Source organism: Patagioenas fasciata, chromosome 2, assembly GCF_037038585.1.
Source record: "Patagioenas fasciata isolate bPatFas1 chromosome 2, bPatFas1.hap1, whole genome shotgun sequence".
Classification (NCBI taxonomy): domain Eukaryota; kingdom Metazoa; phylum Chordata; class Aves; order Columbiformes; family Columbidae; genus Patagioenas; species Patagioenas fasciata.
In genome coordinates this window covers 146,235,142-146,247,737 of record NC_092521.1, presented here as the reverse complement: position 1 = coordinate 146,247,737, position 12,596 = coordinate 146,235,142, and the positions used below count along the sequence as shown (strand labels likewise).

General features: G+C 40.4%; 1 protein-coding gene across 11 annotated transcripts in view; it reads left to right on the top strand.

Annotated features, from left to right (window-relative positions):
- ADAM22 (ADAM metallopeptidase domain 22) overlaps positions 1 to 12,317 on the top strand; it is a 128,528-nt gene extending 116,211 nt beyond the window's left edge. For 6 of the 11 annotated variants that reach the window (XM_065831143.2, XM_071805160.1, XM_065831142.2 and 3 more), the window contains 2 exons: positions 8,291 to 8,414; positions 9,692 to 12,317. In XM_065831143.2, the coding sequence (XP_065687215.1) occupies positions 8,291 to 8,414; positions 9,692 to 9,712 (145 nt within the window). In that variant the 3' untranslated portion in view covers positions 9,713 to 12,317. Of the gene's footprint in view, positions 1 to 419; positions 507 to 8,290; positions 8,415 to 9,691 lie in introns of all 11 variants that reach the window. The other 5 variants (XM_071805161.1, XM_071805159.1, XM_065831145.2 and 2 more) reach the window with 1 other exon arrangement.
- Positions 12,318 to 12,596: the final 279 nt, after the last annotated feature.

Genomic DNA, 12,596 nt, shown 5'->3' with positions numbered 1-12,596 from the left:
ATTTAGCTATTATCTTACAATTTATTCTAGATGGGTGCAAATGTGTGTCTTCAACAGGTAAACTGCAGAACAAAAGTAAAAATGTCCCTTCATCTTTATTCCGAGATTACGAGAGGAGTTGAAACCATGAGCTTAATGCTGGCCTTCTGCTTAGGAGTGAATTTTACCCTTAAAACAGTAAATGAATGATGTATCCCAAAGAGTTTCCAGATTAATCAAACATGAGTCTTGTTGCAAGTCAGATTTTCTCATGCAGTTGTACACATTGCCTAGTCCTCACCCAACATCCATACTGATTTATTTGCCATATTCACTTGCATTTTGGGGATGAAGACATCCTTGCTAAGCTTGTGCTGTGTGTTCTCAGATTTCTATTCTTGTTCTTCTGCTTTCTCTGTTCCTTCCATTGCTTTCTGCAGGTATTTAAACCCATGGTTCAAAAGAGAATATAATGTAGCTAAGTGGGTAGAAGATGTGAATAAAAACACTGAAGGACCATACTTTAGGTATTTTGTAAATTAATTCTGTATAATTTTTAAGAGCTGTTCCAGCATATACAAATATCTTGGGACTCCTACCTTGTATAAAACAATACAAGTTACTGTAGGTGCAGAGGGCCCCTCTTCTTTTGCTGCATTTTGATGTCTGTTTTTGGCTTCATGTGCAATTTACAATTATTTTTCTGAATGTTTTAATGAAGCCATTGAAAAGGGTGTGTGTAGTGCATGCGTTCCCACCATCATCTATAGCTTGTAGTAGCTTTCTCATCATTTTATGCCAAGTAGTGTTTTATGGGCATGAGACATATTTATCACTAATAAAATAATATTAACTTAAATAGAATGTAATTTGCCGAAGCAAGTGGTTTCATAACACATTGACTCTACCCACTGTCTTATATAGTGCATACTAAAATTTAAATGAAAAAAGAATAAAAAGTAAAAAGTAGTGGTATTTTACTCTAAGCCTACAATGAAATAATTTATACATTTTAATTGAAAAACTGAATGTGTGAGAATATACTCTCTGCTCTATTTATCAAACTACTAATGTATCTGTTACAAGTGAGTGTAGCCTGCAACCAAAAATATCACTTGTATTTGAAAGGGGAAAGTATGTATTATTTGATACATTCCAAGTTGAAGAGAAGCAGCATGCATGAGGGTGGCCTCCCTGTTGTGTCTGAATCAAGAGACTGAGAACATTTGAGTAGATTCCCAAAAGACACAGTCCCACAGCTGAGACAGATGTTTGCATCAGCTGGAAAAATCAGCCAGCATAGGAAAAAAGGAAAGACGATTTATCACAAATAATATACAACATGAAAGAAATCCATGAAGCTGTAAGTCATCATCAAAAATGAAACTGAAACAAGAATTATAGAAACACAAAGAAAAAGAATACAAAGCAAAATCTTTAGCCAAAACAGTGAAGGATGATAAGAATGAGTAAATAGAATCCTAACAATAATTTTGCTACACAGGTAGACTTAATAGTAGTGCAAAATGGCAGAAACATTCACTAAATGTGTCCAGTGTGCATTTGGAAAAACAAGAAGATGGAGCTGTATCACGAGATGCTAATGGAAAATTTCTATTCCAGTAGTAACACTGGCAGATATTAAATAGCATAGTGGGAATTCAGTCATTTTTAGAACTAAAGATGCCCCAAAGTCTGAAAAGACCATAAAATTGTCACTTTTTAAAGTTATTGGTGTTTGTTTTCAGAAACTCTTAAATCACATAGTAAGTTGCAGAAAGCCTTTCTAATGGGCAAATAGGACAAATGAGGTAAATTTAAACCTGTCAGTCCTGATCTTGGTCCTGAACAAGGAGTGAAAATCCATGACATGAGAATCCAAGGCTTGTGGGAGGATGCTGTGATTTTGGCAGCCGGTATCAGCCAGGTCTCAGTGTTGGTACTTGGACATTCAGACTGGGTGACTTGTGAATCCGGTAATTTTGCCATTGCTGGTTATAGCATTGGGATACAGGTTCCAGTTCTGGTGTCCACAGTTCCACAAGCATGTTCAAGAACTAAGGAGATTTAAGCCCTCAGAAACCTTAGAAGGGACTGCAGAGCCTCAAGCTGTTCAGTTTAATGGAGCAGCAAAGTCCTTAACCATAAAATCCAGAGCTGCCTATGGAGCAGAATCTTTGTGGGAAGCCCTTGAGCCGAGCAAACTGGGACTGATAATGACCAAAAGTCACTGGAAGGTGAAATTAGGTGAACTTGGACTAGAAATGAGGTGTGTTTTTATTAGCAAACCTTTTCCTAAAAGTACCCTCTGGACCTTTGTTGTTCAGGCAAGACCATCGGTCACTCACCATAACCCAACCCCATAGGTGCCTTTCATGCTGTTTGTGTCAGAAGTCCTGTGGTTGTGATAAACAAAGACATTGATGGAATGCAAAGGTAGCACTAGTTTAAAATATGTTATTTTAAATGGTTTAGTTAAACAGGTTTAAATTCCTGTGTGGATACTTTTAATTTGGTTTTCTTCTTTTAAAATTGATATATCTTGCTGTAATAACTAGATTAAATTGATGGGAACGTACCCTGCCCCTGGGGACTTTCAACTATTGCACTGAATGAGTCACATTTCTAATTGTATTTGAGATAAACCAAGCATTTTTTGCATGTAACTGAGGATTAAACTGACCCATGTGAGTTTTAAGGGCTGTATATCAGCAGAGATGAAACATAAATTAAAAATTTTACACCATAGAAGCATACTAATGACTGCCTGCAGCGGTAGCTTTACAAATGAGAGTCTAGAATAAATTTAGAAACTTGTATGTCCTAATTAATTGAGATAACCATAGGGAAGTATTCTACAGGCACGTTATAGAAGACATAGGATCAAATCTGCTAATGGGATGAGTTCCTATGGGCTTTAAGAGATTGAACTGAACAGTTTTTCCCCAAAACTCAGATGCAATTTTAGTTAATCTGGCACAGACTGGAAAACATTGTTCCTAAGAACTTTGTGTCTGAACGTCATATGGTTGGGTGTTGAGCCTCTGAAGTGATTGATGAACTAAAGAAAACAAATCTTGTTTGGTAAACCAGAAAGTCAAGCTGAAGTTAGACTGTCCAGCTGATGCTACATTTTAGGAATCATAGCCTAGGATAAGACATTTACACCAGATAATTAGCTGAATAGTATTTTTTGTTGCAAATCATCTTTGATTTCTCTTTTCTTTTAAAGATGTCCTGAAAGTAACACTGCTGTTTTGCTTGTCTCCCTGTAGTTTTAGGAATAATGTGTTGATGGCTGTTGCTGTTACAGGTAGAGTTGAAGTAAAATCAGGAAAAAAGACAAAAATGCTTCCTACAATTATTAGGAACACTGCAGATTTTCAGAAAATAGCGATATTAGTCACCACAAAGACTTGATCCATCAGCTTAAAAAACCCGTGTATAAATAAAAAATTGTCTCCCTGGCACTTGATATCCTAGTTATTATTTTTTTTTCCTAGTCTACAAGTCCAGTGGGTATTTCTATATAATTACTTTTTATTAACGATGATGATAACAATAATAGTAGCTGGTGTCTCTGGTGCCAGGAAGCTCCCAGCTGTGGGATTCCCTTCTGTAAGAAAATAAGATTTTTAAAGGAAAAACTGCTCAAAGTCTAGGCTAGATTTTAATTTTACGTGCCAGGCCATAGCTGCATAACCCCAGCAACAAATCCAGGCAGGAAACCTTTCCCTGATTTTGGCTTTGCTGCAAGGCACACTGTTTTACCAGTGTAATACTGCTACTTAGTTTTGTTACTGCCAATTACATTGACTACTGCACAGACTGACCTCACGAAATATGGTTAAGGATTACTCAAAATTCTCACTGAATCTTGAAAAACTCAGGAACCATGATGGTATCAGAAAATATGCTGTTAGTATTCCAAAATGTGGCATTTCTGTAGATAATTATAGACAAAAAAAGACTAGAAGGCACCTTCTGAAGCACTGAGCTGCCTACGTATGATTTAATGCAAATATTTACAGTAACTTAGATTCTATAGGAGTTGTCTTAAGTATAAAAATAGTTTCAAAAGAAGACAGTTTTTTTAGATGGAGACCCAGGATGCATTCCCAGAGGGAAAATGGCTATCCCATATCAGAAAGGCATTGGCAAGGAGCATGGAGAGCATGTTTTTTTCTGTGCTTGGGTGTTCTGCTTTCTTCCTCAGTTCCTACTCAGCTCCTCCTCAGCTGATCATCAGCCAGAGTCGACTCTCCTGCTCTGTGGGGTCCATCTCTCTCCTTCGTGAGCATCCAGCTGAGGCCAGAGCTAGCTCCCTGCTCTCGCTGAGGCAGCCTTAGACTGTGCCTAAAGAAGTTTTCTCCATTGCAACCAAAGTAAAATATTGTCCTTGTTGGCAGCCAATGAAAAAAAATACCTGTTTACATCAGTAAGATCAGGTTTTCACGTCAAGAGTTAGTGAAAACGCGTGTGAGTGCCTGCTTCTGGGCATTGCTGTGCGGTGATTAACTGGGATGGCTTAAGCCACAGCCTTCACCTTTTCTGCAGCCCGCCATGAGCTGAGCCTCCCCTCTGCTGCTGTACTCTCTGAGGAAACTTGCACACATCTGTTGTTTTTAAAATAAACCACATTGAAAATGTTAAAATGTTTAGCCACATCAGTGTTTTTAGAAGATCCCGACTTCCTAATGTAGGATAATTTAGGCTGATGACGTCCTTTAAAGAGCTGAACCTACAGCAGCAAAGGTCAGGTTAGGCTGATGGTACCTCTATTTGGGCTTAAAATGCTTTTGCCATGTGTTAGTTTAATGAAATTATTTCAGTCTACAAAACAGAACCAAGCACAGCTTATGAACAATTCAGCCTTGAGTTCAGCTGAAATGACACCTGAAATTGCAAGACGCTTAGTTGTGTGAACCAGGTGACACATTTCACAGTGTCTTTTGTGGGCCAACACTGTCCCTGTTTAGGTGTCAAGAAGACAGAGCAGGCAGGGGCCTGGCTGCAGGAGAGCGCATGTGGATGTCTTCCCACCGCCACAGCGTTCTCTCCTGAATCCCAGCATGGTTTCCCTACACTCTTAGTTTCAGCTTCCAGGACAGAAAGACAGATATGAAGCAGCCACTATATTTTGCTTTGTGGTCAGAAATGAGAATTCTTGCAGTATGTTGAGGTGCATGGCTTTATTTGGGATTGGTGGTAAAACTCTGAAACAGTCACGGCGTGTACAGAGCAGAATGCAGTCCGCAACCCAGTCTGCTTTCCTAGTTTTTTGTATAAGTCTCAGCTGCAAACAAGATTTGGCATGAAAGCTAATGGATGTGACAGCAGGAGAACTGAAACCCCAGTGAAAGCTAAATGAATGTCACCCGAGACCAAACTGCGAAGTTTTGCCTACGTTTTACCCCAGCATTACCCGCAAGTGTCCCTGAATGCTGTCTTTCTTCCATTCATAAATGAGAAAGGTCATTGTCTGGCTCTTTCTCATTTAAAGTATGTGTAAATCTGGGATACACAGCACATAGACAATTGCAGGGTAGAACCTGAAAAGTAATCAAAATCACCTCAAACAACTATACTTCTCACACAAGACTCATCCTAAGATTTATGAGCATACGGTTAGTAGTGATATGTTTTTACAGTCTCAGTAGATGGCACTAAAGATCACAAAAAGTGGCACAGAGCTTGTGTAGCAGAAATAAGGGGCTAGGGCCTGTGAGGGGAGGGTGAGGTCATTTAAGTGTGCAACTGCATTCTCAGTGTGTTTGGCTGTAGCTTTGCACGTGCAGGTGAGCAGCAACGTGCACATCAGGCGTGCAAGCCATAGGTGAGCTGGCAACGCTGAAGGTCTGGGCTTCAAAATCTTTTGAAAAGGCAGCATTGTGTTTGAGTTATGGTGCAAAGCTACCTGGCTACAGGCTTAGCTAGGGATCCCGCTCCGAGGACCTGTTGTGCAGGGAAAATGGTCAGGATGCCCCATCCTTGTGCGGGGGGCACGTGTTATTGCTTCTAGGATCACCTGCTCAGGCTGATAGACAGATACATTGGCCATGGCTTTCCCCTCTCACCATGGTCTTCTCTTGTGGTGCCTAAAATAACCTATGGGAAGAGCCTGTGGTGTGCAGAAGGCGATGCTATGCCTGGTTGTGCAAGGGATGAGAGATGCCTTAATTCTGTGTGCCACCTCCTGGTTGTGGTACTTGTATAAACAGCTTTCTGGTAGGGATTGCCAAGTCAGATCTAACACGCCCCAGTTCATTGCTTCTAATTTCCAGGTGCATCATTATAAATTTAAACATGAAGTTTTTAAATCCTCCTGCAGCTGTGGGCCAGGAATTGTGAATAATTGGATTGCTAATAATATGTAAAATCTGCTTTCTTTATCTTCCCCCCTTGCTCCTGTCCTTTTGTTTTGTTTTAATTCTGGATCCACTAATAGTTTATTAGTGTTCTTTACCAGCCCAGGTGTGGGCACAGATGAGAGGACTCATACAGGTCGTGAACATGACATTCTGTCATTCTGTCAATGGCAGGACACTGATCAAAACGTTTCCCTGGATTTAAAAAAGAAAAAACAAAAAACCACCTCTTTTGTTGCACGTGTGGTTTGGTGCCCAGATCTGTGATGCTGGACATGTGAACGCTTTGTTTTATACTGTAGTAGCTGTTTAAAATTTTCTTCCTGAAAATGTTCATGTATGTCCAGTTCATCTTAAAGGGTGATCCAAGTGCAGGTGCTGAAGGTATATCCTTCAGTGTTTGGACAGTTGTACCAACCTAAATCTTCTAAGGGCTGTTGAACTTAGAGGGTATAACATGAGGCATTAGATCATCGTGAACCAGATTGGAGAGCTGCCACCGTGTAATTTCTATTGACACCTTGTTGCTCGTGGCTACCATCAGTCATTGTATGGGAGACAAGAGACTGTGCTGTTGTAGAGAGCTGAAGACACGACAAAATGATGCAATAGTCCAAACCAAAAGATTATCTAAAGGTAAATGAATTTCACTTAGAGATACAAAACAATGCCGTACACATAAGACCACCTTGTCTGTAATCCTCTCTAGATGAAAGGACGTGATTGTGCAAATCCCAGAGCCAGGGATGTGGGACCAGGGGCAGTTCCTGTGGCTCTTTGGTATCAGTGATGGGGTTCATCAGTGTGTCTGCACAACACGCAGCCCCTGCTGTGCATGAGGGGCTTGGAGGACCTGTCTGTAGAAACAGGGTGACCTTCTGTCTTCAGGGACACCTTACGTTCAGAAGACAGTAGGCAGCAGTGCTCAGGGAGGGTCTGGCTGATGTGCCTTCAGAAATGGGAGGCCTCCTTTGAAAAATGCCCTCCGTCTGCAAAACAGAACAAGAAAGCCAGGGTAGCTCAATTTTTCTACTTTGAGGCTTTTTTCCCCCTTTTTATTCTGCCCAGGTTTAGAGCGTGATAGGAAACCTCTCAAGTGGGAAAAGTACAGAATCTAAAACCAGAAGCATAAGAGAGTTTTTCTTGGGTATAAAATTTCAGTCAATAATGTGCTGTTGCCTTATTGACGTGAAAATAATGCCTTTCATGTGATACAAACATTTACTTGCTCCTGCTTACTCTACTCACCTTGTACAGAAATGCTGATTGCCATTGACTAATCAGTCCATTTTTGTATATTCTCATCAGACTCTTTCTTTGGCTGGAACAATATGCACTGTATGATGCTTGCATGTCTAATAATTTGTTATTAGCACTTTGTATATGCCTTTGTTACTTCACAACTAACAGTTTGGCCTCCAAGTGCATGCATTTGTGTAAATTAATGTGTTATAAAATAGTAGATTTATTTGTTATGTTTGTATCAATATAGGAGGTGTGCAAGATACACATAAAGACACTGATAATTGCCATTTAGTCACTGGCAGCTTGTATTTATACAATCACTGTTTCTATGTAGGCTTCATAATGCCACATCTATCTTATAGTTCTGTATTTATTCAACTGCACATTTGGTTTGTTAATTTGATAATTATTAATTACAGTACCATATAAAACAGTTTAAGAAATAATTTCTGTTATGCAATACAATTCTAATAAGAAGTAGGATTTTTTTTTCTTCCAGTGTTCCTGAAAGCTATAAATACTTTTATTCATATCATGAAATTATTAGACTACTGATCAAACAACTTTATCCCTGAAACGTTGAGCTAATAATAAGCTGTATACTTGGTTCTGAACCAAGCTTCAGAGTAATGGCAGTTGCTGTTGCAGTGTTGGGACCTGAAGACATCACATTTATTTTGTGTGTTTCAACATCTCAGGACACTCTCTCCTGCAAAGTCTCCATCTTCATCCACTGGATCTATTGCTTCCAGCAGAAAATACCCTTACCCGATGCCACCACTTCCGGACGAGGAGAAAAAAGCCAACAGGCAAAGTGCCAGGGTACGTGTTCCTCTTCTGCGTTTTGTCAGTGACTTGATTTACTGGTAGTTTTTCAAAAGGACAACATGGCCGATCAGCATCTTTGACCAACAGTGTGAGCAGCAGCGGCGTTTGCTTCGTACCCTGAACTCCAGAAGCTGCTGAAGGCTGCACCTCTGGCAGCACTTAGGGGAATCTTGGTTGCTGTGTTTACAGATATCTGTTCAGGTTGCTCTTAAACCTGCCCTGGAGCCCGGATTTCACTACTTATTTTATTCCAAGCTGGGAGCATGCCTGGGGCAGCCCTGGAGCAGGCGATGCTTCTGTCTCTCCTCCCTCACCCCTTCCCTGGGGCTGAGGCAGCCAGCAGCTCTCATGTGGGCTGAGGCTTAGCTGCTCTCCAGCCTCATGGAGAGGTAACTACATTGCAGTTAAGGAAGATGTGGAAGGCTTGTATCAAGCCCTTGCAGACCTGCAGGGACTTTGCTGCCTAGTGCCTTGAGGCCCCCTGGCCCCCCAGCATGAGCAGGAGCTGCTGGAACATGCTGTGGATGGTGATGCTGCACTGCAGGAGAGATTTCCAGGTGCTGCCGAAAGGCAGCATTAGCCCATTGCTTCCTTTGTGTCAATTCAGACATAGCAGGTGTTTGAAAAAGCAAAAAAACTCTGAATTTTACATTAGGAGTTTTACTAGTGATAGCTTTAGTTCATGTCTCTGGTGCAGATGTGATTCCCATTTCTGCCTTCTGTCCTTTTTTTCCAAGAAAAAGAGGAGTGAAGTGCTGCTGGGGGGACCCCCACGTCCTGCTTGGGCCAGAATGTTGTGTGGGGGACAGCACAGGGTCTCCCAGGGACACGTGGAGCAGAGCAGCTTGGAGGACGGGCTGCACTGACGTTTCTCAGCTCTGGAAATGCTTTGGCACAGGCTCAAGCCCACAGTAGAAATTTGTGCTGTGCTAGGCAGAGTTAGGCAGAAAAGATTTGGAAATTACACAAATATTAGTTAGCATAACTGTAAGGTAAAAGCTGACTAATAGCAAGTTGATGCTACATTGACATTTTTCTTTCAAATTCTCCACACTCCCAACCCTGGATGTTTACTGTGCCGACTGTAAGTCATGCTGACATGCTTGAGGCTGCTGACTTTGTGGTCTGAACCCACCAGACTAAGAGAGTGGCCTTGGTGACCCAAGTGATGTAGATGCAGTTCCCTGAACAAGCTCCTCACACTGTTTGAGTAACAGCCTGTTTTATCTTGGTGTTCAGTGTCTGTTTGTTTTCCTTTTTCTCTTCTCCAGCTATGGGAGACATCCATTTAGCTGCACTGTTTTCCTGGGGTGACATCAGAACTGTTTACTTTGGATTTTATAGGAACTCAGCATCACTGAGTCATTGCACATTCATCTTCTCTTCAGAGAATTCAAAAGATCAACAGAGATGCCCGTGGTCACAGGGAGAACGGCCTCCTATCTGGAAGGGAAAAAGCAGCCTTTTTTAAATTTTTTTTTTTGTTGACTAGTGTTTTATGGATTTGATGAACAACCAAATGGTCACAATTAACAGCGGATAATTAGCCCGGACGTGACAAGGCTATTCCGCGTGACGACAGATACACTTATCCCCCTGTGGTCTGTTTGCCAGTCTCGCGTAAGAGAGGTTTTTCTCTGATTTAATACAGTGCTGAGTCGCACCAGAGTGGAACTGGGAACGTGCCCCCTGGAGAGCCCAGCCCATGTAAACTCGTATGCCGTATGCATGAACCTTGTGTTCTTTACTTTCCACATGTAAGGGATAAACAACATACTGTAGTAGAAATTAGCATGCAGGAATAAGACATATAGGATTTTTGTGACAGGATTTCAAGCTTTGAAAGGCAGCAATTTGACACAGATGTCAAACAAACAAGGATTATATCTTTTTTTTTTTTTTTACCTTATGTGTTTATAATCTCAGTATACAGATTGTATATATGTAAACATTTGATAATGTCAAAAGTAGCTGTTATACATAAGTGTATTTTGCCAAATGCCTAAAGAAACAGTCATGACTAACATCATCGCACTTCAAATTTTCTAATATTGAGCAGACAACTTTGGAAGTACAGAACGTACAGTACTGTAAAGCTGTGTCACTCAGAAACTGGTGTTTGACCAAAATCTAGACTATCTTTTCAGTATCTTATACTGTCTTGACAATCTCCGTTATATGGTAGACTGCAGAAACCAGTACAGCAGCACTTTGTCTCAAATCATCGTAAGAAGAACCAGCCAAAATACGTTGTTCAGTGAGATGACCAGTGTATCCTCTCACAGGAGTAATCGGGAATTAATTCAGGCAGACAACAGCGTCTTTAAGTAATGTGCAGTCCAAACTCACTGGACATTTGGGAATACTTTCGAGTAGTCAATTCGGGATGTGGTGATGTGAAGTTCATCTGGTGAGAGCTGCTGCGTATTTTTGATAGAGCATTTCAGACACTGTTTTATGGCAAGGTGTAGCTTTTAAGAAGCGTAACAATTTCACTGCACTAGATAACAGTGCTGGGCAAGTGGCCAGTTTCATTGCTGTCTTTTAATTTGTATTTGTTACTGGAATCACCTTTACATGTGCTTGAATGCTATGCTTGCTGCCCTTGAAGCCCCCTTGACAATGTTTTTGGGGCATTGAGCTGAGTACAAGTGAGTTTAGCCTCAAAAACTGGGGTGGGTGAAAACAAACCCTTTACCGTGGAGATGTTAATCTTGTGTATAAGTGGATGGTTAGATTTCTAACACCTGAGACTTCTAAAGGTTGTTCTAAAACAAATGTCTTTTGATTGAGAATGTTCAGTCAGTAAGAAACAGGACTATATTCAATCAGTTTATAAGTCTCCAGCTTTCAAAAATTGACTAATCATTAGCTACAGGTAGTACCATTGCAGAATAAAACACCAGATCCTCCGTGGTGCAGTTGAATACCTTGCCCAATAGCCGTGTAATCAATTAGATATTATTGTGATGGGAACATCTATGGTGTTTCTGAATCTTCTACCTCTTTCATGTATTTCCTTTAATAAGTGAACCCAACACTTGCAGCCTTTTAATATATTTTTTTAAGTCTCTCGATAAAGTCAAATATGTGTAAGATTAAATTAAGAAATGTTTTAAGGTGTCAGCAACTGTAAAGTATGTAAGATATTAGAAACACTATATTTTATGATTAGGCTGTGTGTTGGATTATGAAAAAATATTGGCCTTGGAGTTCAAATGATTTTCCTTCGCAGTTGACAGGTTCTGGTAAGTATTTTGGAGAAAGACAAATATGAGTGAGTCCAAGTGGATGCAGACAGACCATCTGGAAGGAGCCAGTCACTTGTAATTCCTTTAGGAAAAGATTCAGCACTTTTGTGAAGAGTAAATATCTGTCAGCACTGAAGAATATTTTTTGCAAAGATTTACTTTGAGTGTAAGTAACTGGATTAAAGATAGTTGGTAACATATAGCTCATGAAATTAGGGCCTGAGGCATAATCACTTAAAATCAATAAATCTTTTATTGATTTCACTGGACTTTGAGCAGGACCCTCAAGGAGTTCACCCAGATTAGAACAGTTTGCTAACCCGATAGCCACTGTGTTACTCTGTCCCCTGGAAGCTGTTTTTCACTCACATATTAGTATCTTGTCTTTAGTAACTGGACTGCTCATCATGTGCCTTTTACGGTATTTTGTCTGGATACAAACTGGCATGTAATTTTGAATAATCCTGTTAGATTTCTGTGTGTAATTTATGTTTGCCACTGTTGGCTCCTCCCTTTCCATTTTGCCTTATCAAGAAGCAGCAAGAATTGGCAGACTGCACTGGAAGTAACATACTAGCTCTGTGTGTAATGTTCATAGCTTCTTGTTTTGCAAATAAATGGCTCTCCTGACTGTATTTTCAATGTAGTATGTACTTGCAGCTTCTATCTTATTTTGGAATAATTCATTTGTAGCATATGATGATAGAGTTTTGTGTGTAGTGTCACTCTAACAGTCACTTCCATGTTTGGAGATATGTAGTGACTGGAAGTCTAGTTATGAGCACTAAGTTAAATAAATACTGACTTTCATTTTGGTGGTCTTAGAATGAGAACATCACAGGACTTGGGTTTTTGCAAAATTCTTCTGCAGAGAATTTTGCATCAGGTTGGTAACTGGGAGACCTTGTCATTGCACAAAACCTGA